Here is a 14935-nt window from a genome sequence, read left to right as displayed (position 1 = left end):
TTTAGATTTTCTTCTTATAGGTTTGTGGAGTGGGGTGGTTGGGAGAGGGGGGTTTTCCTTATTTTGAGTTTTATTTTTGTTGTTGTTGTTTTTTGGCTTTTCTTTCGGTTTTCTTTTTTAGGTCAATTTTGACAGTTGCCGCGACAGTCGAATGACAGCCAAACGGAAAACAAAAGCAACAAACTGCAGTTACCCGGGGGCTCGATTGATTTCGAGGAGAATTTGAACTCCCCCACATTTGGTTTTTTTTTTTTTTTTAAGGGGAGGTGGGGCCACCCCTTCCCCACTATTTAATTTTTTTTGGGCGGGAATATTGATGGGCAACGGGCGCTGGGCCAAGAACTTGAAAATTCATGTGGGCCGACGAGATGAGTCTATTTGCTCCACATTTGCTTCTTTCTTCGAAGAATCGATAATATTCATCTTTAGAATTCTACTGTGTAGAGTCTTTGTAGAGAAGATGGTGGAAAAACCCATTAAAAAGATTTCTTTTAAATATTTTACTATTTTATTAGTTTTCTTTCGAATTAAACAAGTCTGCAAAGGTCAGTTTTTAGATTTTTCTCATATTTTCTTATTTTTATTGATTTCTAGATGGTTTTTAAGGTATTATTTTATAGTTTTTAATTTATTTTATAACTTAAAAATATTTCATACTTTTTTTATGCCATATTTTATATTATTTTTGTGTAAAAAATATATTTAAACTTTATTTTTCCTTCGAAAGACTAGAATCCTAATCGAGTTTCTAAGAAAAATATTTTATTATTCATAATTTATTTGTAAAAACTAAAAAATGTCATAAAAATATTTAAAAAATAATAAAAATCTGCAAACTTAAATATTTATTAAATTAAGTCTTAAAATCTTACACATTTTTCTTTATTATTTATATATTTTTTTATTAATTTCTCGGTGAAAGTCAGCCTTTGAACTTATTCTTTTAATTTTCATTTTAAAATTTAAGTAAGAAATTCTATTAGAATATATATAGTAAAATTAAAATCTTATAAATCAAAGAAACATTTTTTTTCTGAAAAATATCTATTTAGAATATTCCCTAAAACAAACACCATAAAACATAGATCTCTGGGATAGACGACTCGTGGGGCTCTAGGTGCTCTATTCGTCATAGAGCTCTATTTATGTTCGGCTGGTGACCTATATACCCCCTGAGCCCCCTGGCCACCCTCTAGCCCCTACCCTTGAAGCCCTGCCCACCCACTACCACCCCACCCCCCCTGACTTCCCTTAATTGTACGTACAGGTATGAAGAAAATAAAAAAAAAAAAAACATTGAAAGATCTTTGTGTTTGCTTCTAGTTCTTGTTCTTTTTTTTTTTCTGTTCTACTTGCACACTAACACGTATACGCACCGTATGCCGACGCCCCCTCGCAGCCCCGCTCTCGCACCTCTATCGATGCGAGGCGACACCTTCAACACATCCCTGGACGCGTATCAAGTTGAAGGTTTATTTTTGTTTACAATCATTTATTTTTTTTTTGTTTTTTTTTTAGTTTTTGTTTCTTTTTCTGTTTGTGTTTTCTTCTTGCTTTTTTTTTTTGTTTTTTTTTTAACAAAAAAGCCAAAGCCCAAAAACAAAAAGCAGCACACGGCTGTTTCGGCAGCTCGCCCTCTCACCCTCCCAGCACCTGCCCACCCCCACCCCCCCTGGCATCCCCCCACCTCTCCTCTCTTATCAACGCCCGCACATCCAACAAGTAGGTCGCCAGCAGCGTTTCGAAATAGAGGGGTGGTGGGAGGGGTAGGGGGTGAGGCAGGGGCAAAGGGGATGGGAGACGAATTTTTTATTTTTTTTTTTACTTTTGGGCATTATCTTATCGGCCGTCATCGGTTTTTAGTTCTATGACCAAACACTCAAAAAAAATGACTAAGAAACAGTAGATTTTTTAAACAAAAAATAGTTTTTAGAACACGGGAAGTAGTTTTAAGTAAAGGGTTTTAGTATTAAAATAAAATAATATAACATTCTTGCTAAAAAAAATTCTAGATTGGATTTGTAAAAAAATATTATTTTCAAAGATATAAAATTTTTTCATACAAAAAAAAAATTATAATATTCAGTGTAAAAAAATTGTTTCCCGGCATAAAACATCAACAGAGAACAGAAAAAAAAGAAGGAAAAAAGAAGGAAAAAAAGAAGGAAAAAAGTAAGAAAAAAGTGGGGAAAAAAGTAGAAAAGAAAGAAAGGCGGGAGAAAGAAGAATACGAAGTGGGAATTCTCTAACGTAATTGAAAGAAAAAGCAACAAAAACATGAAGCTGATATTCCCGATCGCTTTTTTCGGGGAGAGTGGGGAGTGGAGGAGACTGGAGAGTGTGCGCCACACACGCACTCACACACACACACACAAGCATAATACTAATATTTTTTTAGCTTTTTTTTAAACACAAAAAAAAAATATATATATACTTATAGACAAATAAGTACCAACACAGACGCCGAACGGGAATCTAGGTCAAACTTTTTTACGTGTATTTGCTTAGCTATCTCTACGCGTTCTCCGCCCCCGCCCCCTCTTCTGTTCTGGGCCCCGATTCTTCTGGCCTGTTCTTCTAGCCGCCCGCCCACTCTCTTCGCTTTCCCGACTTTATTATTAACCATAATTGTACTATATTTTTCTTGATTCCCCACTTTATTTACAAGTTAATGTTAGTTTGTTGTTTGCTTTTTTTTTTAGTTTTTATTTAAAGTGAGGTAATAAATTAAATTAACTTTAAATTAACTTTAAATTAAGTGAAGATTGTGTGAAAAAATGAAGATAATATTACTTTAAACTCTGTCTTGATAGTACTTGTATTAATTATATAGACGCACTCTCTGAGCTGATCTGTGTTGTTATTTATAACTTGAACTGCGCATAACGGAACTCACAAAGATAACAACAACAAAAAATATATAAAACAAAAACAATAACAAAAAGAACAAGAACCATAACCATATTTAATGATCGTTGATCGATAGTTTATAGACCTCACTTTGAAATATATACTACAATACAAGGGGTATAACCGAAGGCTTTTATTAAAAAAAATATTTTAAAAAATATTCAAAATACTTTAAATAAAGTCAAGGATTAAAAAACATACATTTTTAAGATAGTTTCTTTAAGGTTTCTTAGACCTTTTTAAGTTATTTATCATAAAAAACATAAATTTTGTAATTACAAATTTAACAACATAATTAATCTTTATTTTAATTATTTTTTTTATGACAAAAATAAGGCTTTTTTATTAAGCTTTTTAAAATTAAATACTTTGTTTTCAAATAATATTTTATTAAACTCTTAATGAGAACACTAAAGTTTTATGATTATAATCCTAGAAATAATAGATTTGTGTGTTTACTGTCTTTATGATTTAGTTGGGGTTTTTATGGTTTTTTTTTTTTTTGTACCGGACCGCAAAATACCTGGAAATTGCAATCGATCTCACGGCCAACGGAGCGTATGCGCAATGCAATGTCGGATCAGTTGCTGCTACCGTCGCTGCCGGCGTCGCTGCTGGCGCAGCAGTCGGCGTCTAACGCCAGCATGCTTCCATTTCAAGGATAACTGCTGTCGCCCGCCGATTCCATGACATATTCGCTAAGAATGCGCCATAAAATAAAAAAAAAATAGATATATATATATGTGTATATGGAGGGGATCGAGTGATTGAAGCTATAGATCGGGGGTGTCTTTATACACAGACTTTAAAGATATATATATATGTGGGAGCCAGCCAGACTAATGCTAATGCAATTAACGGTAGTTTATGCTAATTTCAGCATTGAACTTAACATCGACAGAGAGCGGACAAATTGATATTTAAACCGGAGAATGCCAGACAGGTACACAGATATAGATACCTCGCCTAAGCCGGGGCGAAAGGCAAGCCTCTGTTTCTGATTCTAAATCTGATTTTGAAGTCTGGGGTGCAATTATGGGCATTGCATTACTATCTCGTATCTCGTAGTAGTAACTATAACCTAGACCTAGCCAAACGCCAAACGGCAAAGAAAAACTGGCCCAGACAGCAAATCCCCGCAAGAATTTCAACTTGATTCTGCGTTTCTTGATCTTGATCTCGTTCCCATTTATGTTTCCCTTTTTTTTTTTGTTCCTACTCTGGCTGGCCTTCGGGGTCTGGTGAATGGGGTCAAAACTGGTAACGCCGGATACAGATATTTTCCCCACAAAGATAAAGGTCAACAAAGATGTTTTTCCCAAAAATACATCGATAAATATCGAGAAAACGTTGGTAGAGAGCTGCTAAAATTATCGATTGATTTTTGATTTTTTCTAAGAATTATTTAGTTTCCCTTAACTTTGTTTATTTTTAGAAAAAAGCTATATATAGATAACTATCCACATTAGAAAGGTAGTAAGCTATCGAAAAAAACATGCATCTATCGATAAATATCGAAAAAATGATAATACAGAGCTGTCAAAATTATCGTTTGATTTTTTAAAAATATAAAAAAAGTAGTTTTTTTTACTTTTTTTCCAATAACTTTGGTTATTGTTAGAAAAACGCAATATATCGATAAATATTCGCATAAAAATGGATGGAAGCTATCAAAATTATGTTTTAAAGATCGATTTATTATTTTTCATATTTTGTAATAAATTGTAAACAAACTTTAAGGCACTCCTACTCCGTTGTCAAAATATTTGCCATTTGGAAACAATATATTTGTCCTTTTACTAATTTATCTTAATTAATAGGAAGCGGTATGCGTATGTGGTCCATGTCCTTGATGTCCTCCATGTCTACCTTAATTGTATCCTTGCTGTTTGGGTACTCGGCGGCAGCCAAGCTAAATTGTTGCCTAATTATCCTTATTAATTGTGCAAGGATTCGGACTTTGTGGGCGCAACAGAATGACACGAGGACTCAGCAGTCGAAGCATTCCACTTGATTTTCGTTGTTTGGCCAATTTAATTGAGTTTTAATTGAAGGCACTACCAGCTTATTACTTTGCTTCATTTCGCTTCACAAACTTTTGTGGTACACGTGTCGTATGCGTAATATTTTCACCTAAATTTCATTTTCGGCCTTTTCTGCTCGGAGAGTGTTTTATTAAATTACATTTTGCAAAAGTTTATGCTTCTAAAATTTAATAACTCATCACCGAAATAATACACTTGTAATATAATTAAGGTTACTTAAAAGGCACTTGGAGAAAAAATGAAATAAAAAGGGGGTTCTTTCAGGAAAATAAAGGACTATTTTGAAATAAAATAAAATAAAAAGGTTATTTTGTTAAGAAATTTAAGGGAAAAAATAAAGAGAAGATTGTTAAAAATTTTTATATAAAATATTACATATTTTTAATGAGTTTTTCAATTATAATTAAAGTCTTAAATGTTCTTTAAATATTATTAACAAGTTTGGAATTATTTTTCTTTGCTTTTTGAACAAAATATAGATTTTCTTTTATTTTGCCATAGTTTCTAAATACATTTTAAAATAGGTAATCATTATTTTTAATTATTTTATTAATTTTAATTATTAAAAAAAACCTTTCTTAGTGTTTATTTATTAGATTATGTAGAAGAAAGTTGGTATGTATTTGGCTCTGCCTACTATGCCGCTGCGTGGCATGAACTTTACATTTTCGGCAAGGACACCGAGCTGCAGGATGCAGCCAAGAGAGAGAGGATGCTGCTATGAGAAGGGGGAGTGGAGAGGGGAGAGGGGTGGCAGCAGGGTCGGGGCCGAGTACAGAATACACCGTTCAAATTTATAGATTGAACTTGCACTTGGGCCCCAAAACGAACACATATATAGTCTGCAAATGCAGATGCAGCAGCTGTCGAAAAATCAGTGGGGTGGTGCTAGTATATGGAGGATGAGGTCAACCCCTTAGAGCGGGCTGTGTTGCATGACTGGGGGCTGCAAGGTGAAGCGACTTTGCAGCGCTGTGTGGCAGGTCAGGGGAAAAAAAAAGAGGAAATGTAGAAAGCTTCCTCCTTTATTTTTTCGCTCAACCAACTGACCTACCGCAACGTTATCCATATTGTCCACGATTTTTGCTGGGGTATCCTTACTGCGCATGTCCTAAAAATCCTTGCTGGCAAGGATTTTGTCCCCTGTCCCCAGCTCACCCTCCCCCCCTTACGAATTTTTCCAAGGCAACACGTAAGCAACGGAGGTTCAACGCTCGACGGTGGCAACGCCAAGGACATCGATACGATACGGTACGGTACGGGTCGGGTTTTACGGAGCCTGCACATGACAAGTCCTTTGGTTATGTATTAAAAAAAATATACTATAACTGGCTTATATATATTCTCCATATATATTTTTTTTCTTCAACGGATATGGAAGCCACATGTGATTACGCTGCCAGCTAAAGTGTGTCACTGGCATTGACAGGATTCGACACCCAGCTTCCTGCTCCTGCTCCCAGTCTCAAATATTAAGAAAAATTATAATGAATATTTAAAGCAGGAAGGATAATTAAAGAAGATAGCTAAATATACCAATATACCCTTTTATTTAAGTGGGTGTAACCATTTTTTTGATTTTATTTTAAAATGGAAATGGAAAAATATATTTATTAAGAAAATATATATATTTTTTGGGGTTTCTTAAGTACCATCTATGAGAATCGAGGAGGAGGGGCCCTCAATTTAATTTATTTATTTGATTTTGTAGTATTTTTTTGGTATTTTATTTCAGTATTTTTCCAATTTTCATCCTTAGCTTACTGATAAGGACATCCCATGGCGATTTAGGAAAAGGATACTTAGTTTTATCTAGTATTTTGGAGTATTTTCGTAATTTATTCCTTAGTATTTTTAGTCCTGATCTGATGGTTAAGGACACCCCATGAAAAGCTATCTAAAGGATACTTAATTATATTTAGTATTATTTTCTGGTATTTAATTTTTCTAGTACTTTGGGTATTTTTTTGGGGTTCTTGGCGCTTTCTTAAGTGCGCCCTATGAGAATCGAGGAGGAGGGCGCAAAAAATATTTTTAATTAATTTATTTTATTTTTTATTTTCCTTTTTTTGGGCCGCTTAAGTGTCAACTTTGAGAATCGAGGAGGAGGGCGCTATATTTTTAATTATTTTATTTAATTTTTTTTTTATTATTTTAGCCATAAATGGCACACTTTTGAGGAAAATTGAAATGCCATCCGCAAGGGTAATTGCAATTATAATTTTTTACTCCTTTTTAAAGGCGGAAGTCTCAACGGCAGACTCCAGGTGAAAGGAAGTCTGCTCGGGACTGGTTTCTATTTTATTTTTTATTTATTTTTTTTTCTTTTAATTCAAAACACAGCAAACCTCCACAGTTTTCGGCTTTTGGCTTTCAAGAAAATCCAAAACAAGCATCTTTGGTTTCCTTGTGGGCGACTAAGTCATGAGATAAACTTACTTTTGAATTTTTATTTAAAAAATAAAATATTCAAAAATAGATATTCCTTGATAAATAATTAAGAAGATTTTTAAATAAAAGAAACAATAAAAAGTCAATGCCAGTTGCTTACTCTTAAAAACATATCTTAAAACTCTAAATAAAAATTTATAAAAATTACTAAAAAGAATAATAACCCTTAATAGTTTTTTTTCTTTATTTAAATATTTATTTTCCTGACCTTTCTTCTTGTAACTTTAAGCCATTAAGCCCTAAATAGTTAAAGCCAACTTGGTAATAATTATTTCCGAGTGTGACTGGAATTTTCACTGTCTTCATTGGCCTCAGAGCTTCACTGTACTTGGTTATAGGTTTTTTTTTTCAATTTATTTTTATCACTTTTTTTTTTAAATTTTTTTTTATTGTTAACTTTTGAGCGAAAATGTTGGTCTCTTTCCTATTGGGCTTCTTTCTCCGCTTGGCCAGGTAAGCGGGGGTGTGAGTACCCCTCTATTTTTCTTATTTTATTTTTTATTATTTGTTAGTTTTTGTTGTTGTTATTGTTATTGTCTAAGCTGTACATAGACACCCACACTATATAGAGTGAGAGATATATACAATGGGCTCTGATCGGTGTCGTTTGAATTTGTCGTGCGTTGAATTCAAGCGCCAAGTGAAAGTTGTTCAAATGTTTTATTATGATTATTTTTATTGTTTGTGTTATTTGTGTTGTTAGTAGTATTGTTGTACTTGTTATTGTTGCTATTACACATTTTTTGTCTCTCTATATATATATATATTATATATATTGAATAACTTAATAATGAAGCCCATCTCGGAGTACCAGACTCTCGTATAATTTGTTTTTTAAACAAAATCCCCAAAACTAAGTATAATTAAGTATAATTTTTATTTGTGTTACCTCCCCCCCTTTTCTTTTATTTTCCTGCCACGGCCATGGTCACTTTATAACTTTAAGTTTTGCATTTTTTTTTAACTTTTTTGTTTGCCTGTCTCGCATTTTAAAAAATGTAATTGTTAAAATGCAAACCGAAGCAACAACAACAATACCAACAAAATGAAATAAAACTTAAAAAGCAATGAGTACTATTTTTTTTTATTTTTTATTTTTGCACTTTTTTTCTCACTTTCTCCTTTTGTGCACGCTTTTGACATTTTAATTGCTTTTTGGCCATTATAAGCCATGGCCAACAGAAAAAGGGTGTGCACAAAGGGGCTAGGGGGGTGGTGGGTAGGTGGTAGGGGGATCTGGTCAAAAGACAAAAGCTCCTGGCTCCAGCCCCCTACACTCCCCTACCCCCTAACCCTTTTGCCCATAAAATAAACCTTAACTCTTCAAAAAACCAATTGAATATCACAATAAATTTTGGAGTTTTTTTTTCTCGACTCGTTTCACCTCCAAACAAAGTTCATTGACTTTGCCACAAAAAAAAACAAAAATTAAAACAAATTTTTTGATAGGAGGTTTAGAGGGGGAGGGATTTGACACTTGGGTTTGGCTCTGACTCTGAGACTTGGAGCTATTTTTTTTTTAACAATTTTTTTTTTTGATTGGTAAGCCAGTCAAAAATTATGTAACATTTACCCACTAAAGCCCAAAGCAGCAGGAAACCTAGAAAAATCCAAATAGCATTTGTAAAAAAAAAATTATAAAGAAAATAGTTGTTTAAGAAGGTTTTTTATGATCTTAGTTTCTTAAAAAATATTTAAAAAGCGATTAAAAAAGAAATATAAAATTTGTAATCTTAATAAATAATTATTTTTATTTTTTCCACTGCAAGTCTGCAAATCTCAAAAAGAAAAACTCCACTCTGTTACAGCGATTTCCCAATGTCCAAAACGTTAAGGCAACAGGCAACACTATACCTCCACTCCACCCCCCTTGCCACAGATTGTTGGCCATCATTCGCTTCCTTGTATGACATAACAATCGCCTAACCCAAGCCAGCTGGTGGGCAAAAAAAAAAAAAACCGGGGATAAAGAAGAGTGGGAGAAGGAGCCAAAGACGGAGAAACGGAGGCGATCTTTACCTCCACGAATAGAGCGAGGTGTAACCATCAACCCACCAGCCGCACAACTAGCACCACCACCACCGCCTCTACCGCCACCCACCGAAAAGTGCTTGTGCCACATTCCAGTTTTTCGCCAACTTTTCTGGCTGGAAAATCCCGTTTTTCCCATTCACTGATTCGATCAGGCGGCGTAATGAAAATGAAAATGAAAAAAAAACACAGAAAATCGAAGAGGAGATACTCTACAAGAGAAACGATAGTTATCGATATTTAATCGAAGAAAAAAAATATATAAAAAAAGGGTATGTATTTGTTTCATAAACACTTATTTAACGAAAGTGAAGGAAAAATTGTACAACTATCGATAAAATCGATAATTTATCGTCTAAAATATCGTAGCATAGTTTTTCTAAAACTAAAATAATAATTAACAATTTATTTTATAGACCAAGTTATAGAAAAATTTGAAAATCACTTTGAAAAACCTACATTTATTCGATAAAAATCGATAACTTATCGACTGTACTGAATTATTAGTTTATTCCACAAAAGAATGCCTAAAAATAATAAACTGCCAACCTGTAGACATTTTCCACACGATCTCTAAACAATATCTTATATAAACAAAAAAATATTCATTGGAAAATTCATGGCAAACCATGACCAAGTCAACAATCGATCGAGTGAGCTACGCTTGCTATATAAACATAAAAAAAAAAATATATAGAGAGAGAAAAATAGAGAAAAAAAAAATAAAGAGTATAATGTGAAAATGAAAACTAACAATGCCAACAACTGCAACAATTGCAACAGCGGCAAGCGGCAAGCGGCAACAATGGCAACAACTGCAAAAGTTGCTGCCACCAAAGTCATCGGCAACAGCAAACGGCAAACGGCAAATTGCGAGTTTTACTTTCGTTTTTCCTCACGTAACAGCGGCAAAAGGAAAATGGTGTTAGCAGGCAATGTTACCGTTACAAGCCACAGAGAGAGAGGCAGACAGACAGACAGACAGAGAGGGAGCGATGCAAGTTGCAACTGTTGCATGGCGATCGCAAAAAAAAAAAAAAAAAAAAAAGCAGGAAGCAATGTGATCAGTTTTCCCGCTCGCTTTCCTCTCGCTTTTTTCCCCTCCACAATGAAAATGAAAAGCGGAAGAAAAGACGCTGGGAAATTGTTGGAAAGAAAAAAAAAAAAAAACTAGACACACAGCGACACACTAAGAGTTACATCCAAAAGTGGTATCCGATCCGTAAATTGATGCCAATGAATCAAACATAGCCGGAGATCTCATTTCCTCGCATTTCCTCAATCGTGCTGCGCTAATTACGATACTTTTTTCTATTGATTTCGATTATTTTTAGACAAATTACATCAAGTCTTTTAGGATATTAGAGGTAATTTAAGTGTCTATGGGAGTTAGATTATAAAATGAAGAATTTTTGTGAGAAAGGAAGTGATATGCTTTGATGAGTTCTAAAAAATATAAAGTTTTTTATATAAATCTTATAGAAATTATCGAAAATATCGATAGTAAATATAAAAAAAAATCTCATTTTATTCTTTAAAAACTTATTTAAAGATATAAAATAGAAGGACTAGGAGTTTTTTTTTAGTTTTTACTTAGTTTTTATAAAAAAAGGCTTGTAGGAATATTATTCCATAGAAAATTATCGAAATAATCGATAAAATATAATGAGGGAACTGTGGATAGAAACTAGTTTAAAGAATATTTTGTTTATTCTTATACTTTTTATTAAAAAAAATCATTTAAAAATACGGTTAAAATAGAAATACTTCTTTTTTATAAGAATAATATAAAAAATAATCGATAGAACTGTTAAAAAGTTATCAGAAACCAATAAAAATCGAACCATCACTACTATTCCTATATATCCCTAATTAAAATTTAAAAACCCCTATCTAATTACCATCTTTTCCTTCAAAAAACCCACAAATTTATCTTCAATTAACACTTGGCTTATATTTCCCAGCCATATTAGTAAGAAATTTCCTAAGCTTTAGTTAAAGTTTAATTTTGAAAAACTGAAATCCTCTTTTGGCCAACTCCCCCCCGCCCACTTTTCGGCTTTTCCCCCCTCAGTTTCTCCACGAACTTCGAGCCAAATCCATTGGCTGAAAAGCCAACAGAGGTCTAGGGCTTCCTAAATCCCCACAAATCACCCCAAAAACCGAAACCACCCACCCACCCACCAACCGCTTGTGGCAACTATTTTACAGCCGCCCACTCGTTTTGCTGGCAGCTGGAAGAGCCAAAGACGTAATCACCTTGTGAGCCAAGTTTGGCCAACGTGGCCAAGAGTCGTCGGCGATCGGCACAAAAAAAAAAAAAAAGTTAAAACAACGAAGCATCCATTACCGGGGAAGAAAATGCGAAAACCAGTTTTCTTTTTTTATTTTTTTATTTTTATTTTTTTGCCAGAAAGCAAGGCAAAACAAAAATTAAGTCACCGGCAAAATGGTTGGGAAAAAAAAAACAAAATCAAAAAACAAAGTCGAGAAACTGCAATTGCAACTGCAACCGCAATTGCAAGAAGAAGGGGGAGGGGAAGGGGGTATACCTATTACTTCATCGCCAACGAGAGAGAAAGTGCCAGGAAAAACGTTTGCAAAAAACAAAAAAAAAAAATGAGAAAAAAAAAAGAAAAATTGAATAAAACTGCAAGCGACGATCGGCAAGACGGCGTGTCATGGTTGTGCCACCCCCCCCCCCCCCCTTCACCCCCTCCCTCCATGGGCAACAACAATTTCCCCATTTCCCATTGCGGCCAGCATTTGTTGCAACTTCAGCCATGATTATGTGGCATTAACTTTTGGGTTACGCAACCAGCCCATGCAGCAATGCATGCAGTCGGCAAATGGAAATTGCAAATCATATGATGCACTTCTCCCCCCCCCCCCCCCCTTCGTTGCACCCCTTGGCCGTGCCCCACCTTACCGCAAAATTTTTGTTGCGCAAATGGAGTCAGGCAAGAAAACTAGCTGTGGAAAAACAAGGAAAACAACATCGACGACGACAAGAGCTCGTAACGGGGCCTAGCCAGGAGGGGGGTCGGAGCGGGTAGGAGGGGAGGGGGAAACTGGTGGCACAAATGGAGGGGCATTGGGTGACGGCGATCGTCGTCGTTGAACGTGAAAAGCGGAAAAGTTTTGCCAGCCCCAGCCTCTTGTGGCACATAAAAAAATTCAACGTGAAAGGAAAATGATATGCAAAAAAAAAAAAAAATTTAAGGAGTGGGTGGGGGTGCTACCAGACAGATATAAGGGGGGGTGTGTGGGTGGTGGTGGTGGTGATGGTGTGGAGGATGAGGTTACCCAAGAAACACGATATGTGGGCGATCGGAAATAAGGAGAATCTTCAATCGTTTCCGCCTTTTTGGGAGATTATTTTAATAAAATTTATTTAAAAACAAAATTTTATTTAAAATAATTATTTATTTAAACTTAAAAAATTTTTAAACATAATAATTTCTTATTTCTTATTAATTTTATTCAAAAGAAACTTATTTTCAAAGAAAAAATATCACTCATACGCAGCGTTGAACCTTGGCCACAAATATCACTCATACGCAGTGTGGGCCCTAGACCATTCTGCATGTTTCTTCCAAATTGATTATTAAATTCCTTCCAATTTTGCAATTAATATGCAATTACAGACCACAAATTAACCAGAAGTTTCTGCAAGAGTTGTTTACTTTCGGACGGCAACATGTCGTATGAGTAATATTGCATAATACAATGCAAAATAATCATTTCCAATGAAAATAATTCAGTTCATCAGCATGAAATTAATCAAAATGAATTTTGTTGATGGGAAATTGCTTCTGGTATGTATTTTCATGATGTCCTTTGACCAAAATGCACTCGCAACTCACCTGTTTTGTGTGATCCTGCTGAACTTTGTCCTTCCTCCGCCTGGCATGTCTGCAATGAGAAGGAAAGAGACAGTCAGCTTCAGTCAGTTTTGGAAATGCATGTTTACGTGCCTTACAGTAATTTCCCCCAGTTTCATACTGCCCACCCACCCACTCTCACTCCCTCACTCTCTCGTCTAGAATTGCATTTCACTCTTGATTTCGTTTTTCGTTTCGTGCTCTCGCCTTCGGGTTTATGTGGAAGGAAGAAGCAGCCAAAATGGGGGAGCTGCTGCTGCAGCTGCAAGCGAGAGAGAGAGAGAGAGAGCTTTTTTGGTGGAGCCATAAAGCTTACGCTCTCCCACTCTCATCTAATGCAAGCCAGCTGTTTACGTTGACAGCTCGTTCCCTATCTCTTTCTCCCTCTGCAAATGCAGCGCTGCTGACGTCGCTCGGTTATTCAATAGAGCATATATTCTCTCTCCTAGCGTGTATGTGTGTGTGTGTGTGTGAGTGTGCTTGTGCACTATCTGCCGCCATCGCAGCAATAACAAAAACAACATGGCATAGTACATGCTGTGTGCTTTTGCCATGGTATTGTACGTTGCCTATTGCCACTGCAACGGCTAAAACGACCTCCTACAGGTCTTTGACCCACTGCAGTTCTCTCTCTCTCTCCCTCGCCCTCTCTCTCTCTCTGTCGATGGCTTTTCTCCCGTATGCCTCCCCTCCTCCTCTTCCGCCCCCTTAACACTGCCACTGCCGTCACTCTTTTCATTTGCACGTTGTTATTATTTTCCTCAGATATTGTTTTTTTTTTTTTTTGTTCCCTGCTGCTGTGCTTTTGGCTTCTATTACAGTTCTCCATTTTTATTTTTTATTTTTTTTTTTTGTTAGTTGCCTGTACCTATTTGTGTTTGTTTTTCTTTTCTTCTCGTTCGGTTTCTTCTCCTTTATGCTGTCCACCCCCATCCCCACCCCGTCTCCTGTTCTTTTTCTGCTTCTTATTCTTTCACCTACAGCCACTTGCATTTTCTATTGATGTATTTTTCTTTTCTTTTCTTTTTTTTTTGTGGGTGGATGGGTGTAAGTATGTGTGTGTGTGTGAGAGAGAGTGTGTGTGTCTGTGGAGAGTTCATCAAAAATTCCTTAACTCTACCATGTGTAGAATATGGTTATGGTTATGAGTTTAATTTTTTTTTTCTTCTTTTTTTGGCCATCTGTTTGATCCTCTCTCTTCCTTATGGCTAACTGTATCTTTTGGGATGTACAATTTTAGAAGCATAGTTTTTTGGGTGGTCTTATTTCCGGGTTTTAATAGTTTTCTTTCTATTTTAGGGACTTTTTATATATTTTTAAGTTTAAAAACCCATCTCTTATAAATAATAAATTAATAATAATTAAAAGTTAAGCACTTTTTCTTACAGTGCCCTCCTCAAATCCTTGTAGTTTCAGGATCTGGGTTAGTTTACCGTTCTATCTGACTTCTTCCGTCTTCTGACGGCTTCTGCATTGTCTCCTCTTCCCATTCAACTTCTGTTGGTCTTCTTCCTTTTTGTTTTTTTTTTGTTAGTTTTTTGGCTCTGTTTTCGGAATTAGCCCGTGTAACTCCCTATTCTTCACCACCACCCTCTACCCCCTTGCCTCTTTGGC

At 35.3% G+C, this 14935-nt stretch overlaps 1 protein-coding gene across 1 annotated transcript in view; it reads right to left on the bottom strand.

Annotated features, from left to right (window-relative positions):
* Positions 1-12953: 12953 nt before the first annotated feature.
* Positions 12954-14935, bottom strand: part of LOC123257503 — a 34045-nt gene continuing 32063 nt past the window's right edge. The window contains exons 5-6 of the mRNA XM_044716791.1: positions 13304-13352; positions 12954-13122 (exon numbers count right to left, since the gene is read on the bottom strand). Of these exons, the coding sequence (XP_044572726.1) occupies positions 13079-13122; positions 13304-13352 (93 nt within the window). The 3' untranslated portion in view covers positions 12954-13078. The remainder of the gene's footprint in view (positions 13123-13303; positions 13353-14935) is intronic.

The sequence above is a fragment of the Drosophila ananassae genome, chromosome XL (assembly GCF_017639315.1).
Source record: "Drosophila ananassae strain 14024-0371.13 chromosome XL, ASM1763931v2, whole genome shotgun sequence".
Lineage (NCBI taxonomy): Eukaryota > Metazoa > Arthropoda > Insecta > Diptera > Drosophilidae > Drosophila > Drosophila ananassae.
This window is presented reverse-complemented; position numbering and strand designations above follow the sequence as displayed.